Source organism: Charadrius vociferus, unplaced genomic scaffold, assembly GCF_000708025.1.
Source record: "Charadrius vociferus isolate BGI_N301 unplaced genomic scaffold, ASM70802v2 scaffold1040, whole genome shotgun sequence".
NCBI lineage: Eukaryota > Metazoa > Chordata > Aves > Charadriiformes > Charadriidae > Charadrius > Charadrius vociferus.
In genome coordinates, this window is record NW_009646616.1 from 533,106 (window position 1) to 555,587 (window position 22,482).

A 22,482-nucleotide genomic window follows, 5' to 3' on the forward strand; every position below is an offset into this window, starting at 1 on the left:
CACGGCGCAGGCGGCGCAGACGAGAGCTGGTTCGTAACGGAGAGAGCCCGGGAGGGAGCGGGGTCTGGGGGGAAGCGTCTCCGGTGGGCTCGGGAGGGAGCCGGGGATCAAAGGGGTTGTAAGGACTGTGGGTTTCTTCTCGGAAGAGAAAAAAAGCCGGTGGATTTGGTAACAAGGAGGGTATTTGTTAGAAATGCCCTCTGGCTCCTAGGGAAAGGGCCCACCGCAACGTCCTGCGAGATGTGGGAGAAATTCACGATTTAAAAAAAAAAAAAAGAAAAAAAAACAACCCCAAAAAACCAAAAAACCAACCAAACCAACAAAAACCAACCAGCAGAACCTGCCCCGGGGCTGTGCCAAGCAAACCCAAACACCAGCACCTCCCTCCCCCTCCCTGCTCCCCCCACCCCGGCTTTTAGAAAGAAAGTCCCATCAAGTATTCAAAGTTTATTACAAGTGAACTGGAGATGACTTGGCATGAGCGATCCATTCAATTAACAACAGTCGAGGACGGGCGCCTCTCCCTTGGCTCTGACAACACTTAGCACGTTAAGAGATGGAGGCCAGGACAGCTCGCATGATAAAAAAAACGCAACAGCCACCCCTCCACACGCAACTGTGAAAACCAGCAGCTTTCCAGGACTGGGGAGGGGAGAACAACATCACTGAGGCGGGATTCGCTTTTACTTATTCCTCAAGTAACAGTCGGTGGCACAGCCCTAAGTGTCACAAACCCTTGGCTTTCCTTGAGTGTTTTTTTTTTTTCTTTTTTCTTTCTTTTCTTTTTTTTTTTTTTTTTTTTTCTCTTTAAATGGAAATTCAGACCATATGTGAATCTATAGGGTTAAAACAAGTCAGTCTCTGGGGAGCGGAGCCTCAAAAGGGGCCGGCTGCTGTGGCGGAGCTGGTGTCGGGGAGCCCATTTTCCTGCACGTCCTGGGACGAGGTGCTCGCCTGCCTCTGGGCCAGCGCTGAGCTCGAGTGTTTGCACTTGGGTGAACCGCACTGACAGCTGAAGTATTTGCCTTTGATGTCCCAGAACCTGTCTCCGTAGTCAAAGCTGCAAGAGAGAGACAGAGATGGGGTCACTGCGAAGCAGCAGCACACAGGAGCAACAGGGACCATGCAGCAGCGCAACACTCCGGGGTCAGCAATCCCAGGCGGTGCCGCAATTCGGGTTTTTGCAAAGCTTCGGGGGATGAAGCGCGTTTGTGGGATCCCCGGGGGACCCTGGGGACACGGCCCGGGGAGCAGAGGGATGGAGTGAACCAGCGCAGGATCAGCAGAGCTTTCGTCCCTCTGCACTCCGTCCTTCCCCACGGGAGGCGGTGGCAGCCCCGGGGACAGCACCTACCCGATTTCTTCTCCAGCTTCTATATGCCTCGTGCTGAAGAAGGCGATCCTGGGAAAGCGGAGGTCCTGATGCGACATGAAGACTCGCACCGGGATGAGGTTTGGCTCGCAGAGGTGGTTTATAAAACGGCTGATGTTGCCATAGAAACGGGCATCTATGCAGTACACCTCTCCGTCCTAGAGGAGACACGTTGCATCTTTCATTAGATGGGGTCGGGTTTAGTGTTATTACTGCTCCTTGTTTAAGTAAAACAAACCCAGATGACCGAACTATTGGTCATCGCACTAAAACTCTGGAGAGCTTCAAGAACCACCATCAGGGCACGACACCTACTGTGGGTTTAAAAGGACTAAACACGCACACTTTTATCTTCAACAGTACTCTGAAAATAGAGTTTTCTCTGCCCCCACGAGCCCAAGGACCTTTTAAAACACCCCTGACATCGGCTGGCACATCAGCTCTCCCCAGCCCTGCTCTGCTAAAGCACCAGTTTGGCGTAGTGGGATCAATGTTTGGTGCAGACAAACACCTTACGGGTAAAAGCCACTGGATAGGGGAACAGGCATCTGTTCTGTCCTTTAATTGAACATGACAGCTAGGAAACAAAGCCAGAGCCTCGAGAAAACACAGGTATTTGCAGATAAAAGTAAAAGTGAGAACACAGAAATTCCCTTTCCAGAGAGCAGTAATATTTTGTTTTCCTTGAAAATAAAAGAACCCCCCTCAGGACTTTTCTTATTCCAGCAGAGAATGACTGTGCAAAGCAGAGACTTTAATTACAGAAGCTAATTTGAGTTGCAAAGAGGCCAAAAGCAAAAGGATCCATTAGCGGTGCTCAAACTCCCTTTTGGGCAAGCACCTCGCAATCGTTAATGGATGAGCTGTGCCAGATCACACCACCCGACGGGTACAGGAGCCCACGGAAGATGTCCCAACGACTGGGGGAGGTGTCACCCCACGTGGTCCCATATCACACACAGTGTTAGCAGCTCTAATTTCAATTATAAGTAATTCCCATCACTCCCTCACTTTCATCCATAGAAATGCCATGGTTGGTGAGGACATCACCAACCACTACCACATCTAGTGACCATCTGGTAAGATCTGAGCTCTCCACCATGGAAGTCGAGATGTGTTTCTCAAAAGAGCCCGCTGCCTTGTCCAACACAGGCAGTGTCCCCACTGTGAAGCTGCTGAGGAGGACAAGTCCCAAAGCAATCCCACCTGGCTACAAGAGTATCAGGAACACAACAGTCACACGGTGGCAAGTAGAGAAGAAGAGAAACCATGAACCTGCTCTGGGGGGAGATGAGTCTCCTTCTCAAGAGTGGGAAGGCACCAGGGTTTCTTAGAAGGGAGGAAGACTGGAGAAAGCCCGTCGTACCTGCAGGCAGGCAGGGGGGACATGGATGCAGCAGCGTGCAGCCCCCACCGCTGCCTCTCCTCGACAGAGCGCAGCAGGGCCAAGTGGAAAAGGGGTGGCTTACCATCAACAGAAAGCACTAAAACTCAACCTTGTCTTTCCCAGAAAGAGCATGGTTTTATTCCAGCTCTCTGGTAAAGACAAGAAAACGATCCCTTTAACCAGTGGAAGCTCAGAGAGCATGTCCTCCTCCAGGACAGCAATGGCAGTAAGTTTTGGCTGTTTGATGTTTGCCTTCTTTCAGGCGCGGAATGGGATGTGACTGCAGGACCTGCCACGCTGAACGATTCACCGTGCACGTGGCCTTGAGCAACACCTCAAGGTACAGTGACACCAGAAATGACATCTTCCCCATTGTCTTCCACTACAGCACAAGCCCATCCAGGCCACCCCTTCAAGACACACCAGGACCCCGAGGCTGTCCCTCCCAGGGTTGGGGTTCACACCCTTAATGATTTCCCATCGCTCAGGAGGCCACAGGACCTGGCTGGCTCTGCCCTGCCCTCCTCCACGCATCCCGATGGGCTGCTTTTAACGATCGCTCCATGACTTGCTGCCTGGGTTTCTACAGATGCACCACTTTGAAGACACCATGAAAAAAGAAGACGTGGTGGTACCTGTACTTTGGTCTCCCTCCTTGCTTCACTGAAGGCTCGATACCAGCAGAGGCGGAGGTTGTCCCTCACGGCAGCTGGCCAGGGGCTAACCTAACGGCAAGGCCAGGCCCAGGTGGGCTCCTGCTCATAAACGCACAAACCAGGTTGACGCCCCGGCTGCTTTTCAACTTCTCAATTACAGTTTGTCCCCTCTGTTTTCAGACTGACTGCAAGACTCATTACTTGTCTTTTTTCCGTTCTTGAATGTGTATCGCTTTAATAATAAAGGCAAAAAAATAAAGCAAAGCTTCTTTGTCACTAGCTGATGACAGAAACAAGACAGAGACTGTTTTACAGCCTTCCTTGGAAGCCACCCCATGTCTCTGAGTCCCCAGCTCACCTTTCTCCTCTTCTCCTTTCCTAAGGAAAGTCTGCAGTGATGGCCTCGCTTAAAAGCTTTAGATCGTACTTTTCAAAGCACCATTTCTGCTCTGAGACAGCCCTCCACAGAGCAGCGCAGGGCAACTACCAGCAGAACAAGCCTCAAGTCCCTGCCAAGGTATCTCATGGATCCCTTTATAAATGAACAGCGGTTGTTTTCAGTCTTCAGCTCATCTTTGTATGAGCTTAGAGAACTCAAGAGAGCTGAACTTCGAGAGCTGCCAATCAGCACAGCTGCAAGCCTGCACATACACACTTCAACATCAAAAACTGAACAGCTGAACTCAGGATACCCAAACGGCTCTGTCAGAAAAGCATCTTGCATCAAAACTGGTTTGGGCAGCACATACCGTGGTGGCCCAGCGCTGCTGGGCTCTCTTATCATTTTAACAAGTCCTAAGCCTTACCTCAACCACTCTACATTTTGACTAAAATGCAGCAAGGACATGGTCCTCCTCTTTGCAGCCTTTCAGACTGTGCTGTACATAAAGATGGAGACAAATATTGTCTCTGCTCATTTGGAGAAGCAAGACCTTGAGTTTGCCTCGTTAGACGCCTTCAGATACAGTACCTTGTTGTCAAGGTCGAAGAGGTAGGAGTCCTCTTCACGGACGTCTGCCTCAGAATCGGATATCAGCTCACCGACGTACCTGCAGACAAACAGGAAAGGCAGAAGTAAGATGCTCGTGCAACCACAAGCTTGGGGTTAAACACCTCTTGCTGGGACGAGGGAAAGAAAGGGGCACAGCCTTAGCAGTGCAGGTCGTCTCAGAGCCACCCGGGCAAACTCAGCTTTGCCAACTTACAGCAGCTGAAATCTGGCTCTAAACTCTGTCTTTTCAGGGCAACATTTAATATTAAAAATGGAGCCTTACTTCCAACAAAATTTACTTTTCCCAAGGACTATGTTTCCGTTTGCAAATCTCTTTGTTGGCCAAGATCAACACATTAATCCAATTCTCCTTATGCTCATGGTGCAGACTCAGGCACATCCTGGCTCCCCTATGCACCACTGCAATGCTCGGGCTGTTTACAACCCAATGCAAAATGTTTGTTTCTGTCCTTCCTATATTTTCTGGGGTACTTGGACCAATTACATATGCTACACACCTTAAAAAAGATTTGGTTTAGCAGTCTTAGGTCTAACCTAATCTGACCAGATCCCTGGAAGGATCTAGGTTTCTTTCTCAATCCTTCCCGAACCAGAATAAGTCAGAGCTATGATCTCAGTAACCACCACCTTGTTGTAAAACACGGTGCAAGGCAGATTACAACCAGCTCCTCTGAGCACCGTGAAGCACATACTGCTCGGCCTGGCCTGCCGGGAAGGACTAAATACACACACCGCCCTTCACAGCCCAGACAGACGCTGGTTTTGATGCAAATCCCCTTGTTGCAGGAGTCCCCAGTGCAATGGTATTCCCACATTTGTCTCCCTGTCTCCATCTTTGACAGTTTTAGACTGTCAAGGTTCAACGCTTCCTGCCCTGACCTGCTTGCGATCGAAGTAAGAGACGCAAGAGGAGAGGTACTGAGCCAGAGAGAGGATACGAGGGAGAAGCAACAGTGCGGCAGATTCTGGTACACCGAGTCTTCCCAGCGTTTAACACGATGCTAATTAATTATAAGCGAAGGATTCGCAATACAAATAAATATTCTTCGCAGCATCAACAGAGACTTCCACGACCAGCGGCCATCACAATAGCATTCCTCTGCAGCTCGCGAGGCATCTTCGAAGCCTTAACCAACCGTATCCATTTCCCCCTGTGGCTCACGGCAGCATTTAACTCCAGGGCTGGGGCAGAGGAGAGCCACGAAACATCAACCTGGAGAGGACCCACGCACTCTGTGACAAGGGATCGTTTGGCCGCAGTTCCCAAACCTGAGCGATCTGGCCAAGCTGCTCTGCCAGAGCAAGAGGCTGCCGCCGCGTGGGATCTTCCCGTTCGCCCCCACCCCATCTTGTTATTTATTAAGCGCTCCCGTAAGGCTGCGGCATTACTGGAAATCACACGCTCGTTGGTGACCTAAAGCAATAGGAAGACGATGGCCAGAGAGGGAGAGAAATTGCCGTAGCACGGCACAGCAGCCAGCGGCAGCTGCGAAACAGCTGAATAATGCTGCGCGGAGAGGCACTCTGCTCAGGGACAGCCACTTCAGGTTTACAACTCAGTGAAACAAAAACCCACAATCTAATTAAAAATTGTTGTTTGGGTGTTCCTTTAAGGATTATTCCTGTAATTCATCTCCTTTCCAGGACTGCAATACAAACAGGTCCCTGCTTTCCCAGGTCCAAAGTGATGGAAGGATGTGCAAGAGCTACATGTTCCTACCCAAAAACAAAGCAGGAGCATCAGCCCCTTTACTTAAAAACTCCTGAAGTCAAGCCAGTATCTTTCTTCTCAGCAAGATGTTCAGCACGCTGATGGCAAGTAACTACATCTTGGAGCTTTCCACTGCCACTCATCAGCGCAAGATCAGAGCGCACTCCATGCAAAAATCAAGAGCAACAAGACGTCCCTCGCGCAGGCTCCAGCGTTCTCCACGGAGTCAGGGAGACGGGGCGTCTAGGGCTTCTCTGGCTCAAGGTGTGGCTAAAATACCTGGCCCGATGCGGATGGTATCTTATTACAGCATCACTGTTCTGTACAGAAATGAAGTATTTGGAAACCATGTAACGGACGTGTGCCGAAAGGAAGAGACCAGATCCTGACAGACCTCTGGTTTCCGCATCCCACTAATTCAAAGCCCCTCCAGTAACAGCTCTTAACCAGCTGTGCCATTTCCAGAACGAGCAGTTACGCCATTTAACAACCAAGCACAAACAGACCAGATTCAAAACAACCCACAGCAACGACAGCACAGGGCGAGCAACAGCGGCTTCTGAGCAGCGACGAATTCGGAGGCCGAGGAGAAACCTGCACACGAGCACGCTCCTGAGCAGCTGCCAGTGGAAGAGCCTAAAACCTCCGTGGGAGCCCAGCGGGGCAGGCAGGGTGACACTGCCGCATCTCCCCTCGCTAAGCTGCTGCTTCCAGGATGGCGCCGAAGGTACCAGAGGCCATTAGTAGGAGGGTCTGGAGCAGCTGAAGGGTCTGGAGCAGCTGGGGTCTGAGCAGCCCTGGGGACGACGGCGGGAGGGCTGGCTGGCCACCGCGCTGGCAGAGCCTTGCTCCCAGCTGCCAAACTGCTCTGAGCGCTGCTAAACGCTCCCTCCAGAAGCTGCTGCGGGCTGCCAGAGGGACAGCCTGCAAGCAGAAACGGAAAGAGAAACCATTGTTGGAGTGATTACAGAGAAAAGCTGAAAGGTAGCTGAAGTACGGAGCAGGCTGAAAAGAAGTATGTGTGTAAGAAAGGCATTTACACACAGAAACAGTCAGGACCGGCAGAGTTTTGCAAAATAAAAGCGTTGTGAGAACTATCCCAGATTTGTCCCCCTTGCAGGCATATGTGAAAAATTATGCAATAAAAGCCATCCTTATACCAATACAATTATCATCCTTCCAAAGCGTAACTCCTGTACAAAGCAACCACCCGCTCAGGGCTCTAATCCAGATGTTTAATGGAAAATGCTCCTCCAGAGGAGCAGATCCTGGGAGCCGCTGTGTGCGAGCAGCCCCCGAGCACTGCCAGCACAGGGGCTTCTCCGCCAGAGATGAGGAGCAGAAGGAACCAAGCCTAGAGGTTGCACGGGGAAAGACTCACAGGAAGGACATCAGTGCAACCGGCTTGAGGAGGAGAGGAGGACTGGAGTTGGTGAATTGAGTAAATAGAGTGTGCGCGCGCGTGTGTGTGTGTGAGCGATGGGGACAAGGAGGATCCTGCACAGGCCAAGACATAAATTAGCTCAGCTTTTTAGCATGCAGCTCATTTAGATAATGAAGAAGATAGCGCCTACTGCCGAAACAGCGTCAGCAGCTCCTGGCAAGGGTGGAGGGAAGAGGTAAGAGCGGGTGCGGTATCCGCACCCCATCACCTCTGAAATGCTGCACAACGCGCCCGTAATTACACCATCACACAGGGGTGTGTGTGCTGTCCCGTTTCCTCGGGCTGCCCACTCACCACTGCTTACTCCTCTCACTTATTAGCATTCCAGTAGGATTTGGTAAAGTCAATGCCTTTTGTCCTTAGGGAGCCGTCTGCTGGAAGGCTCTGGCTCATCTCCGGGCCCTGAACCAGGACAGACCTTTGGTACATAACAGAAAGTCCCACCTGAAGACAGACTCGAGACACTCCTCACAAACAGCAGTTTTAAGCTTTACCTCTGAGAAAACATTTTATTGTCTGGCCGCTCCTAACACGGAAAGAATACTTGGTCGATTCACTGCAGATTTTTTTTTTCCTTCATTTTTTTTTAAAGTTCTGCAATAATCTTTCTCAACCCCCCACCCCAATTCTGTATCAATAACTAGTTCTAAAAAACCCCAGCACCTACTTCCATGGGGGGCACAAGTCCAGCCTTATTTAGAAAGTCTTCACTCACTGTAGTATTGCAATGAAGAAAACACTTTCCAAAGTATTTAATAAAGCACATATACCACTTTGAAGCCTAAAAACTGTGGGGTTTGACAGCATTTTTTTTTCATTTGACATAAATCTGAACATTTTTGTTCTTAAGTAGTCTATTGAATCAGGGCCGAAACATGTGCTTAACGCCAAGTGCTTTACTGTTTTGCTGAATCAGACTAAAGCCAGAGCTATGACACTGGAAAACCTCTTGAGAAGTCAGTATTGAAACAGAAAAAGATCCGATACATAAAAGTTGTTCCAAATTGCCTTGGCCTTAAATGTCCCATATCCAGGGTGACCACGTGAGTTGAGCACATTTGTAGCACAACCGAAATCCATTTTCCCCCCATCGCGTGTGCTTCAGAGGGGTAAGAGAGCTGAGCACAGATTCCAGCAAGATGGGGAGGGGTGGAGAAAGCTCCACGCTATGAGGAAAAGGACAAACAGAGCAGGAAATGGAGTCAGGAAACCTCTGACTGAGGCCAAGCAGCTCGGCTCCATGCCAATTTGATTTGCGTGAAAACCATGCAAACCTGTCCTTAAAGAGGAGCAAACCATCCCGGCCCGAGGGAAGCACTGTGTTGGCCTGAGCTAATGAAAGCGGAGTAACTTACTCGCACACAAAGGTTCCCAGTGGAATGTCTTGCATTGTTCGCACACCCCAACCCATCTTTTGTGTCCGATAAAGCTGCAATCGAGTCCTGGAAAAGAGGAAACAAAGCCTCATTAATGGCAGCATTCTGCAGAAAGACAACACGTTTTCACAGAGGTGAGCAAAAAGCCACCAACCTTCCATCAGCACAAACTCGATGACGATTTTAACACTCCACCCGCCCCGTTCTCACACTGGCACCACTGTAAGTACGCTCCACTCCCACCGCTGCTCTGAGCACGCGGGCAGATGCTGGGATGGGAACTGCCTGGGACCAAGGGATGGGCGCCCACCAACCCCTTCTCCCTGCCCAGCTGCACCTTGCAAGGTGCACGCCTGGGGACTGGGGAAGAGGGTATGGGACTGGATGCTCCGCGTGGTTATGCCGTTGATTTACACATGGGACACCAGTATCCCACCACCAGCATTTCTTTTCCCTTCCCTGCACACGCTTGAACTCGGGGGAAGGTGGAAGGGGACTTAAGGTAGCGTAGGTCTGCAGGGAGGGGGGCTGCGAAGGGAAGGCAGGGAGCTTACGGTGAATTAAGAACACCTTCAGCTAAGTGCTCTGATCCCTTTGCCCTCTGCTGAGGCCAGTGCATTTAGCAACTCCATCATATCCAGCTCCCTGGCTGAAAGACAAGGAAGAAACGCTGCAACTTGAAACTTCTTGGTGTAATAGCTGCTCTGTGGAATTTTACTGATGGAGTTTATAGGCAGAGAAACAATCCTGTAAGTCATTCTGCCTCCTGCTCAGCCAGAGCTTGAGTTAAGTGCAGGATGAACAGTCTCCAGGGCTAGGGAAGGCTCGCTCTGTCCCCAAGGGAATGAAAACCCACTCTCAGCAACACTGTTATTGGAATAAAGAGAAATCTGATGCTCACCTTAACTTCACCCTGTTGCTTTTTCCAGTACTTCTCTCCTCTTCCCCCCACCCATTCCCTCTGTGCACCGTCAGCTCAAACCAGGGGCTGTACATTTTCTCATATTTGCTCACAGCTCCCAAAGCCTTCACCAGGGCAAAGCATGACTTGATGAGAACGATCACTCTCAGACAAACCACTTATAACACTGTATTTCAGGCTTGAGGAAGCTCCCTCACGTTTTGCTCCGTCCATTGCAGCAGAGCAGAGTGCCAAGCTCAGGTTCAGGCTCTGCTATCGGGGCCGACACCGGCAGCAGCGGGACCGCGCTCCCGTCTCAGCTTCCTGGCTGAGCTGGGTCAGCCTGCCAGATGGAAACGTGTGCGCTGCTGAGCGGAGTTAATTTGGAGCAAATCTGATAAAGGAAGCAGCGAAAATGGAGCGGGAGCACCCATGTGTCACGCTGCAGCCCAAACGCGGGAGGTTTCCTCCGCTGCCTCCCCAGGGACCTCAAGCACAGCTCTGCCAAGCGCCTGACCTTACCGCCAGCTTCCCGACAGAGCCGCTCTCCCAGGCTCATGGTTGGGTTCCCAACTCTTCCCATCTTTCAGAAAAACACTTTAGCAAGGCAAAAATGCAAAAGAAACAGCTCGAGCTGTACAGCTCCTAAATAAACACCCACGCAGACACCGGAGCTCTGGAGCTTGGCAGGGAAAACCAGAGAGAGGTAAAGTTCTGTGGAAACACATCGAGCTTTTTCCTTACTTATTTTTAACGTTGCAAAATGTCATTGAAACTACAAAGCTTGCAAAAAAAGTGTTGTCAGAACTATAAAAAATTTGCAAAAGTCTTTTTTTTTTTTTCCAGTGGGATTCCTTTGAACTAAGTGCAGCGGCAAACTTCTCCATAGCACAGGTCCAAAACAAAACATTTACCTTTTTAGCCTGGCACCAAAACCCAAACAGTCTAATTCACAGCACCGACGCCAACAGGTATTCAGGTATCCAATTCAGGGGGAGTCATGCCAATAACTTGGAAAATTTTAAGCAGCCAAGTCTGGGCATGCTGGCCTGTACTTCTAATACAGACTGCTAACTTACAAGATCTTCTAAATTAAGGTTTTGCAGTTTCTGTTGCTGTTATTTTCTTCACAGATCTTCACCTGAGAAGTTACATCTAGGCTGTTCGTACAAACCCACAAGCCATTTACATGTTTTATGGTCAGGCTGATGAAAGAATGCCACAGTTCCCACAAGATGGTGACAGGGGGAGGGTGTAAATATTAATCGAGCTCATCAACCCACTGCTGCTTCATTCCCACCGGCAACACACAGCAACCCACTTGCATCCCACCGCCGTGTGGTGGCACCTGCCCCAACTTCTGTCTCATCTCAGGAAGTCCTGGGTTTTGTGGGTTTATGGGTGAGCCGAGACTAGAGAGTCAGAAAGCTCACAAGTTTGGTGCTGGTTTCGCCATGACAAGCTGCGTTTGGATCCTCCTTCTCACCTGAGCCCATTCTGCACCACCCGGTTCCTACAGGTCCGCCAGCACGAGCACGCGTGATTACACTCGAAGATCAGTGGCGGCTCAGCCATGTTGAATTCAGGCAGGAGTCGGCCATCCTGAAGAGGAGAGGCATTCAAGACTGGGTTAGTTGTCCGCTCCTATGATCCCTCCAAACCAGAGGCAGGCCACGACCAGAAATTCCCCCGAGTGTAAAAACATGCCAGAGAACCCCAAGGTGGAGGCGTGCCCCCACCTCCCCAAAACCAGCGTCAGACCTCAACTTCTGCAGTGGTTTTGCCGTACCCCGACAGCGGCACTCTCGCCACTATCACCCACAGCTGACAAACAGCAAGAAATCACCTAGATTTTTGCTGCCTGGCATCACCCTATGCACCACCAAAAGAAATATCTTACAGTGCTGTGCAAAAAAAAACCAGTGTGCATCATCATTATTCTCATTTTGCAGCGCTGGAGGGGAGAAGCGGATGCTCGGTCTGTCTCTGGAAGAGAGCCTAAACTTCCAGATTACAAGGCCAGTACACCCAAGTTCTGTGAACCACATTATCTTCCCAAATAACACTCCCCAAAAAGCTACAATTCAATTATTTATCAACCATAGAGGATCAAGGAAGTGATAGACACAGTTCATCATCTTTAACAAATTTGGCTTTTAAGGCTTGAAAGATGTAATCACCTATTAACATGTAAATAAAATGGCTACAAAGCAAAGAAAGATGCCAGTGTTCCCCTGGGAGAAACTTGTAGATTTACAGAACTTCTGATCTTAGCAGAACCTGTCCAAATATTAACCTCAAAACCTCCCTGGGGGCTTGAAGGATACCTACCCAAAACAAACCAAGCTTCTGGCAAAGTTGCAGTTGAAACATCTTTACCTCGCCTTCACCCGGAAGGATCACAATAAATCAAAGCAGGCAAAAAATCTCTCTACTACCCTCCCCTTGTTTACATACTACAGCATTTTCTATGTTGCTCTGAAATGGAAGCCGATTTCACGCATGGATTATTAAATGCTCTCTATCACATGGGTATAATTAATGGCTCAGTTGGCATGACAGTAACACAAATAAATAACACCAGGAAAGCTTCCCTGACTATGCATTTTGTTATTAACACATACATCTCAAAGCTGAGACTGCAACTTCAGGCATTTTAAAACAAGAAGTAGAGGAGTTGTGCACGGCACTGTCTTTAAAGTACTACTATAAACCCTGAACTGTGCAAAGTTCTGCTCGTAAACACCGGTCTGACCCAACATGAGGTTCTGTGTCCTCACCTTATCATACCAGCAGCGCATACTGAGTTGGCCACACATGCAGTTACTGGAGGAGCAGTCATCTATACATACGCAATACTGGAAGAGAAGAAAAGGGGTTAATTCCACGCCACGCACACATAACGGAAAGAGCAACTTCTGTGATGGGGTCACAGAGGAAACCACAAGTCTTTGCCTTCTGCTGCAGCTCATTAGCCAGAAAGATAACCAGCCTCATCGGTCCAGGGGCATTTTTACTCCATTATTTATTTCTGTGTGCAATGAATGTCAAAGTACTCCAGCTAGAAGGAAAGGATCCCATACTGAGCCATCCTCATTTCCCATAAGAGGATGTCCCCTCATGTTAACTAACCTTCCTCTGTGCCCTATGAGCTGTACTCCGCGCTTGAGGACAAGGAAGGCTCCAAGGAGGAACCAGAGCTGGGAGATGACACAACATGATGTCTCAGTCCTCCCCTGCTGTTTGCTTCTTCCCACGCAGGTGCTCCAGCTGGCTGCTCCCCAGCACTCCCCAAACCAACACGGTCCCACCACCGGCTGCCGCACAATAGGGTTTGAGCATGGAAGGTTCACCTCGGCCATCTCAGAGCTGTGCTCAGAGAGGGGTCACCCTCACCCTACACATCCCCACCTCTGCTTTCACAACCCAACCCTTCAAGGACTTCCAGTATCACAGTGAAGACCCAACAACTCACTAACTCTTCACACACAGAACAGAGGCAAAGGATAAATGGGAAACATCAGTCAGCACCAGATTGCTGATGCTACAGCACACAGCTGAATACAGAGGTTAGCTTAAGCCTCAGAAAGGAAGAAAAGCAGAATCCCATCTCCTAGGGCAAGAGCTGGAGTTTAGGACAGCCTTAGCTGGAATTCGATGGCAATATTAGGATTTGCATTCCCATTTTGAATGCTAAGCCCGTTCAGAGGTGCAGCGCACTGCAGCATCTCTGAATGCACACAACAGGACAGGAGAAGATCACGTGGATACACACGATCCCTCACCTGTAAATGAGTGATGTTTCTATCAATGTCCATCGGGGAGGTGACGCAGTTCTGTGAAACATATTTGTAGTTGCTAGGACAAGGCTCGCTGTCCACTGAATTGACGCAGGGAATCGGGATCCGCTCATAACCCCGGGCAATGTCCCTGTCAGTGGGAGAAAGAGAACTGTCACAGAAGGAAAGCTCCCCCCAAACAAGGGGCCATTCAAACGCCATCCTGGGGCAGAATTACCGTCTTTGATCACTGAGCATTCAAAGCCTGAAAGCGATTCAGACTAGCACAGAGTTTATTTTTTTTCTACCCTGCCTTACAGATTGTTCTTTGTACTCGCGAATATTTCCATTTGGAGGATGAATTTACAAACCACGGTCTGAATCAGCATGTGCTTAGTTCTTGCTAAGCTCAAACTGACCTTCACACCAGTTTAAGAAGCTAAGCATGCACTTACAGCCCTTTCTTAAACCAGGCTCCCAGCCTCCCCCGTGCAAGGGGTCTAATTTCAGGACCCACAAGCAGAGCCAGCCGTGTTCTCACCTGCTCACGACCTTCTCTATCTGGGCAGGCTTGTCAGCAGATGATTCTTTGAGAGTCTTGTTCATCTGTAGGGCCACCCAGACCTGAGAGTTAAGGCTGGAGCACTGGAGTGGAGTCTCACCCTCCTTGTTCTTTAAAGTGACATCCGAGCCGCGGGAAAGAAAGAGACTGCAAAACAGCAAGAAAGGATAAGCATCCCCCAAGAGAAACCACGCAAGGGGAAAATGAGCTGAATCACATCCTCCAGCCAGCCCTTAAGGGGCAAGGAAGAATCTGTAGTAGTGAATAATCACCTGAGTTTTCTTTATTAAGCATGGTTCAGTGAATCCTTCTACGTGAAGGCGCTGGCAGAAGCCACAGACTGAAGCTCTAGGCACTCACGAGAGCTCTGGGCAAACCTCGCCTTGCTTCAGGCATGACAAGTACCTTGCTGGTACCAGCCTAACTTCAGACAGGCTTGAAACTCTCTGGCAGGGAAAGATATGGAGTGGGAAGAGTAGGCTGGAAATGGAAAAGTGCCACGGGAAACTGGTATTGGACTTGGCCCTTGTTTATACTCACCAGCTTTTGGTGAGTAGACATGATGACTTTATTCATAGCAATGATGAAGCAAAGGAAAAGCCCTGTTACGATATTATGCAATATAATTGCAAAAAAAAAAAAAAAAAAAAGAGCTTTAATCAAGGATGGCCTGATGCCTTTGTGCTGAGAAGCCCAGGCTGAGCACAGTCCGTCAAGCTCTCTGCCCGAGACTCCAGGACCCTTCCACCTTGTCTGATCTTTTTTACCCCAGCTCTGGCAGCAGCTAGGATTTCAGACCCACCGCCCCTAGGAGCGGGGCAACGGGGCAACAAGTCCTCCATCCCAATTGCCAGCATCCAGGTAGAAAGGAGTGACCGGGACCGGAGGGAAGCGGCAGGGCTGGAGCCGTACTTACACGACACACTCGTAGCGGTTCTCTCTGGCTGCAATATGCAGGGGTGAGTCCCCGTGAATATTCACTGCATGTAAATCACACTTAGCAGCCAGCAGTATCTCCGCTATGTCAACACAGCCAGAAAAAGCAGCCCAGTGCAAACAAATATTTTCCTCCTGGAGGGAAAGAAAACAGAGTAGAGGCTGTTTAGTGCATTAAAACCCGATCGCTTTGGGACTTCACCATCCTTAGCTCTACACCTGCAGCATTCAACATGTGGCTTGCAGCCTTCTCTACATTGCTCCTTCTGGCTGGGACTAGCAGGGCAGGCAGGGAAATCTCCACGCAGACAAGCGGGGAGTTCTCACTCCAGCCGCCTCCGCGCACCAAAGACGGCGAGGCGGCACACAAAGTGGTCCATCGCCCTCCTCACATACGCAGGCACATCGTCTGTCTCTAAGCCACAAAACAATCTGGATCAATCCACGAGAGAGGTGAGAGACATGAACAAACATGCTAGAAAAGGCTAGAAGCTGAGCTTCCCCAGCCCAGACAGACAGGAAATCTAGCGTGTCTCCCAGTGCTACAAAATTTAAGAGAAAAAGAGCACAGCACAAGCTATAGGCTCTATGAAGGTGCTAGGAGCGAACCATGAGCCACAGGGAAAGCAATCAATCCGACTTCAGGCATCTCTTAAATACTGTATGTGCTCATCTCTCACCAGCAGCACTAGAAATAGCTGAACACTCATCTTTTTGATGGAGATATTTTAAGCGATGATACTGTTTTCTGTTACAGTGCAATTTGCAGCACGCTTTGAACCCTTCCCCGTGACAAGCTCTAAAGACATCGATTACAACACTGCAATGATAGTAACGATCACCTAACTTTTCTCTTTTTTTAAAAAGCAAAAATAAAGCACATCTTTTAGTCATCACAACTTAACTTAGATCCTTCCTTAAATGGGGAGGCTATTGACATACACCAGGGAGCGGGGAGACCTCTTTCTATACAGCTTCTGCCTCCCATTATGTTAACATCCAGAAAAAAAATCCTAATCAGCATCACGTACCAATCTACAGAAAAAATTAGTCCTGTCAATTGTACGCCACATACTGCTGCTCAGACAGGTTACAGACACCTCGACTCACGACTCTGCCTTGCATTGGCTACTGCCTAACAGCAGCATAATTACAATCAAAAGCATTTCTCCTGGAGTATGATGTTTCCCAGCAGAAGTGACATTGCTTCTTAATGACTGCAATCAGGAGACACGGAACGCAGGTACAGTAACAGATATGCGATACATGCATCTGCTAAGAGGATACTTTTCTTTCAAGTAAATTGTTGACAGAGCTGATTTGATTTTCATCATTTAATGTGTGATCTTGTAACTGGTAGCCAAAGGCTTCTGTGGCAGATCAAACGAGTCAGTTTTGTTCAGAGTCAGCACGAGGGCTCTGAAGCAATGCAGCAACCCAAAAAGCCCCCTCTCTCGCCTTCACTTTTGCTTTTAGGAAGAGTAACAGATCCAGACCTGCCTTGGGAACAACCTAAGTTACCAAGGGAATAGAGGCTCCAACCAAGAAGGGGCTTTCAGACTGGGGACAGGGATTCCTCGAGAACAGCTGGAGCCTTTCTGAGTCCCAAGAGACAAACGTGCCAACACCTACCCCTGCTAGCAGCCGCGACACAAAACGAGGCATTAAGGGAGACAAACACAAACGAGGTGCTGATACCCCTTGGATTCAAAAAGCACCAGGAGCCTTGGACAAGAAAATACACTGCCATGAGTGTGAACTGATGGCAGGGTAGGTACTTCGCTGTAACAACTCTGTGCAGAAAGCAGTGAAGCCCGTTACCCTTCATTTATCAATCTCACATCTACAGGCCAAAGCCTGGAGTAGCTCATCACACCCCATTCACACCCAGCCTTGCCTTGCAGGTACGTCTGGGGTTTCAATACCCTTAGAGACAGAAAGGAAAGAATGAGAAACATGCTATTAAGAAAAAAAGAGGTGCAGTGCTGACAGAAGGAGTCTCCTGAGCAGAAACTTGGATGAGTGGGGAAGAAAGGGGACAGTGTCTCCCTTGCATCTTCTCTGTTTACATGAAAATCCCCACGAAACCAGCTGGCACAGCCCGACACACAGCGCTGCCGGGCCCAAGGAGCTCCCAGGGACTCAAGTATGGAGCACATCCCACTTGAGCAGGATTTACGGAGGTGAAGAGCAGGCCAAGAGCCAGCTCCAGCACACTGGGCGCGCTCTGTCCACGTCGGTGGCTACGTGCCTGTTATGCCCAGGAAAAGGCAGATTTGTGATACTTCCTGGCAGAGTGTCTGTCCAATCCATCTCGAAAATACAAGTACAAGCTCATGCCCCTCAAAAGGCACTCAGGATGTCCCTAACCCATGCCCAGTGAACACTGGTCCGTGACCAACATGGAGCTGGCAAGCCTGGACTCGAGGGGGATCTGCCTGGTGCAGCGTCCAAGTGGCAGCACAGTGGACCCAGGTGGATCAGAAGCAGCAAGGCACAGAGCTGGCTGCAGCCTGCGGCATCACATACAGCATCCTTATGGGCTACGTCAGAAGAGCTGAACGAAAAGCACTTCTTGCCAGCTTGTAAACTTCTTCCTAGAATGGGAAGTTGGAGTTGGACTAGATGATCTCTAAAGGTCCCTTCCAACTCGGAAAATTCTGCGATTCTGTGATTCTTTCTGTGAATATGGAGGAAAATTCTCCCACCAGACACAATTCACTCACTGCCCCAAACCACCTGTGTCAAAGGACCACTGCACCTCCCTGCACTGAGCCCAAAATCTGCCTCCTTGGGCTTGTTTGGTTTTTAAACAGAGATTGTGGCTAATTTCTGAACCGGATTCCAGGAAGAACCTCACGTTGTCACGGATGTTGATGTCCGACCCCTTGGCAAGCAACAGCTTCACCAGCTCAATATGCTTGTACTCGGTGGCCCAGATCATCGGTGTCCAGCCTCCATCGTCCTGAGGAGAGAAAGGAAAGGGTGAGATACACAGAACAGGCAAGGCGGTTTCCTGCTGGCTTCACAAGCCCCTCGGCAGGCACCGGAGGGTGCACCTCGCCTGGGAGCCACAGACACCTTCCCTCCCCACGTCTGTCTCATCACTCTCCTTTGGTCTTGATAGGACGAGGGGGAATGGCTTTAAACTGGAAGAGGGCAGGTTTAGATTAAACATTAGGAAGAACTTTTTCACTTTGAGGGTGGTGAGGCACTGGCACAGGATGCCCAGAGAGGTTGTTGAGGCCCCATCCCTGGAGGTGTTCAAGGCCAGGCTGGATGTTCCCTCCCCACGTCTGTCTCATCACTCTCCTTTGGTCTTGATAGGACGAGGGGGAATGGCTTTAAACTGGAAGAGGGCAGGTTTAGATTAAACATTAGGAAGAACTTTTTCACTTTGAGGGTGGTGAGGCACTGGCACAGGATGCCCAGAGAGGTTGTTGAGGCCCCATCCCTGGAGGTGTTCAAGGCCAGGCTGGATGGGGCCTTGGGCAACCTGGGCTGGTGGGAGGTGGCCCTGCCCAGGGCAGGGGGGTTGGAACTCGATGATCTTCAAGGTCCTTTCCAACCTAAACCATTCTGTGATTCTATGCTGCTGCAGGGAGAGGTCCCTCCGGGTCTTGCAGCCCCAGCATGATTCTATCCAACCTTCCTCAGCAGGTTGGCGTTTATTTGCAGCTCAGCACACCGCCAATGGATCTCCAGGGTGTTCAAATACAGCTGACTGACCCAAAAGGCACAACGAACATTCGGCTTGTGCAAAAGCTCTTAGAAAGCTCCCTGAGCAGCCTCAGGGAGCCGGTCTTCTCCCAGGACGAGGAACCCCAGCGCAGAGCTCCCTCACTCCAAGGCAACAGATAAGCTCAGTGCTGGACAGTGCGAGGCTCAATCCATCCCACAGCATGTCCATGATCCCACCAGCCTCTCTGCTAGGAGGAGCACAGGGATACCCTTGGGCAACAGCAACAGGCTCCACCAGCAAATTCAGGCTCAAGGAGAAACCACAAATCCAGACAGAAGGTAGGAAAGTTTCCATGAGGTCAGCGGAGGGGATTGCCTTCTCTGGCAGACCGGGATGCCCTATAATGTTGCCCTATAATGTTTTTCAGGTGCCCCCCGTGAGCAGGGCTGTATCTGAGTAAGCACTGCCCAGACACGCTGGTGAGACGTGGGTCCCTCACCCCAGAAAAGCAGCTTCTGCCCCTCGCAAAGGCCTCACCTGGCAGTTGACATCCATCTTCCCGTTGGAGAGGAGGTACTGAACAACATCGTAGTGTCCCTTCTTGGCAGCCAAGTGCAGACACGTGGAGCCCTCCGCGTCCTGGACACAACCACAGAATAAGCGCTCAGGGGACATCCCTTCCCAGCATTTCCCATGTCTGCATGACACCGGTGATGCTTAGGAACAGCGGAGAAGTTCCTTTACAGAGGCAGAGCTTACACTTTACATCAGAAAAGTAGCCTTGCCTCAACCTGAAATGCTCTGTTTATACAGGTTTTTTGCTGTGTTTTATTAGCACAAGGCCTTATCCCAGCACCTGGCAGGAGGGGTGTCCTGCACAGGGGCCAGGAGCCTCCCGAGAGACCACGTCCCCGGCGTGCCCGCAGCCGTCTGCCGAGACAGGAGATAAAAAACCACCGTGAAGGTTGAAAGGAAAAATGCCTTTGGGAGCCGAGAATACAGGGTCTGGTGGAGATGGACAGGCTGTGAGTCATGACGGAGACACTCCCACACTAACACCAAAGATCTGGAGGCTGATTTTTATCAGGCGTTTATATCCCAAGAGCTTAGCACACAGCAAGGCCCGGAGACCAGGAAATAAGGAGGAGGAAATGAAAGACTGAAAAACCAAAGTGACTCCTTCCTGCTAAGCCCCTGCAAGCAACAGCGGAGGCCAGAGCGGAGAGCACGGCACAGGGCTAGGGAGCAACCGCCCGAGCAAGGATGGGACATTGCGGGTCAGGGATTACACCGCGTGAGCTTCTCGGGGTAAAGAAGGTGTTTCTACAGCCCCATAAGCACCTGCCGCATCTGAATAATGCCCCAGCCTTCCCCTTAGATTAGCGTGAGCAAAGTGCAGCTTCTCGACTCCGTGGAGAGCGTTATTGTAATTTAATATAAAGTTTCTGCAGGTTTTGAGTGGGGATTTACAACCCATTAACAGGATCAACAGCTTTGCCCTGGGGTCTGAGCAGCCCCCCACATCCCCTCCAGCGCCAGGCTCCGCTCACGCCCGCAGCAGTTAATGTCCGGATTTCTCATCGAAATGGCTGGAGCCGATTTTAAACTGCAATGATGCCGCTTTCAAAAAGATGACTAATTTGGTGCAAGAAACTAATTAACATAATAAACTAGTCTAGACTTCAGACGTGATCTCAGGCTTCTAATTTGCTTTTGCAAGCTCAGGATTTTCCCCCCTTCCCTTTACCTTTAGAAGTAAAAAAAAAAACCTCTTTTATCTTCCACATGGATAAATCAGGTGAGTGATATTTGGATTGCTCCAAGATGCTCGGGATAGCAGCCAGCATGAACCCACACATGCCTGTCCTGCCCTTTTCCCCTTCTCGGCTCAGAACCAGGCTGCCAAGGATCCGTGTATGGCTCGGGGTGGGCAGCACTTGGTATCTTGTGCAGCTGTCCCGGCCCCGTCAGCTCCTTCCAAAAAGAGCATCCTGGCCCGGCCATACTCCCCAGCAATAGCAGAGGAGCGCGCCAGCAGCAGCAGGTTGTAACAATAAGAAGTTCACGTGGGGAGGGTTCCTGTGCTCCAAATAGCGTCTGATTTATGGGACTAATAAACGATCTGTATATTTTCCAAGATTGCAAAGCAACCAGAGCATGCTAAAGGCAAACAGACAGCTGCATTTTATTGTATTTGTTTAAATTAAAGGGTAGAGTTTAAAGACGGGGTCCAATTTTGCCACTGTGGCGTGATTGCAAGAAACCGCACATCAGGCCTTTGGAAAGCAAAGCTTCCTCTGTCATTTTTGCTGGCTTGGCAAGCAACAGCCCATTTTAAAACGTCACCCCAAAAGCCTCATTATTGGAGTCTATAGAGGAGGAAACTCTGAAATCAAACTCCTAATATGCTGCGATAGATTTGTGACACTAATACTTAGTGGCCCCAGATGAAATCAAATACCCCCTACATTTGGTGCCACAAACTAACGTAGGAAGTGGCAGCTCTCGCCCCAAACTGCTCACAGCCAGGACACTGCATCATCAAAATGCCACCACCAACCACCACAGCCTCGCCAAGCCTTCACGCCCAAGACAAGCAAGTCTGTTTCCCCTCTGACTGTGCACTTCCACCCCAGACTTAAAATGTATCAAGAAAGAAATGGTGGACAGAGGCTTCTTCAGGAGAAGACGTTAAGGGATAAACTGCTACCTTAGGATCTACTAGTGCTCCAGCCTTGATAAGGTATTTCACAGTTTCCAGATGGTTGTTTTCTGCTGCTTCCATCAGTGGGGTCCTCTGGTCTTCAGAGCAGGTGTCTATATTAGCACCAGCCTGTTAAGAGGCCAAGGAAACACAAGGACAATGACAACCGTTACTGCTTAGCAGAGGAAGGATGTGGGAGTAGAGATTTAGTCACAAGTTTTGAAGGCAGTCCAACTTCACTTGTTTCGGAAAGCAGCACACACTGCCTGCCCTCTCTCCTGCCTTCTACAGCCAGTAACCGGGCTGTAAGGAAGCCAACAGCTGGTATTAAATAACTCTTGTTATTAACGCATTTTGTACTGCTACTTTCTGGATATTGTTTGTGTAACAAATTGGAAAAACCAGCCTCCTCCTCTCTCCAGCAGCTTTGTTTTCGGTCTATCATTTCTCCGGACGCAGTGAACAAAACCACCAGCTCTTCCCAATGTCACAAGCAGCAGGAACAACTTGCTGATTGCAACAGAGGTAGGGGCTGTAAAAAAACCTCTGGAGATCGGCTAACTAATTCCCGTTGAAGTCAACGGTAACATTTCTGCAGAGGTCTCTGAGCACATATTCAGTTCAACACGGAGTGCCTCGGACCAAAATCTTACTCTTTTCCAAAACACTACCGTGTCATGTATCTCGCCTGCTTTAACTCTTTGACTTAGCTCAGTCACCCACTCGATATTTAAACCCAAAAGAAAATCTCAGAGACAGCACAACTCTTGGCAGGCCACGCACACGCATACATCCGTGTGAGGCACAGACCTGTTTACAGCAGCGACACGCTGACTCAGGTTCACCTGGCACAAGAAGTTGGCCCCGTCGCTTCCAGGTGCCTCCCACTGAATTCATTTGTTTTGATTACTTTTAAACAGCTACAGCTATTTAAACCAGAACACAGAAGAGGCATTTCAA

The 22,482-nt window shown here is 49.8% G+C and overlaps 1 protein-coding gene across 1 annotated transcript in view; it reads right to left on the reverse strand.

Annotated features, from left to right (window-relative positions):
- Positions 1 to 802: 802 nt before the first annotated feature.
- Positions 803 to 22,482, reverse strand: part of EHMT1 (euchromatic histone-lysine N-methyltransferase 1) — a 62,821-nt gene continuing 41,141 nt past the window's right edge. The window contains exons 15-26 of the mRNA XM_009887952.1: positions 21,529 to 21,651; positions 19,356 to 19,457; positions 17,997 to 18,101; positions 15,117 to 15,271; positions 14,180 to 14,347; positions 13,645 to 13,789; positions 12,640 to 12,717; positions 11,346 to 11,461; positions 8,938 to 9,024; positions 4,386 to 4,464; positions 1,355 to 1,530; positions 803 to 1,060 (exon numbers count right to left, since the gene is read on the reverse strand). Of these exons, the coding sequence (XP_009886254.1) occupies positions 877 to 1,060; positions 1,355 to 1,530; positions 4,386 to 4,464; positions 8,938 to 9,024; positions 11,346 to 11,461; positions 12,640 to 12,717; positions 13,645 to 13,789; positions 14,180 to 14,347; positions 15,117 to 15,271; positions 17,997 to 18,101; positions 19,356 to 19,457; positions 21,529 to 21,651 (1,518 nt within the window). The 3' untranslated portion in view covers positions 803 to 876. The remainder of the gene's footprint in view (positions 1,061 to 1,354; positions 1,531 to 4,385; positions 4,465 to 8,937; positions 9,025 to 11,345; positions 11,462 to 12,639; positions 12,718 to 13,644; positions 13,790 to 14,179; positions 14,348 to 15,116; positions 15,272 to 17,996; positions 18,102 to 19,355; positions 19,458 to 21,528; positions 21,652 to 22,482) is intronic.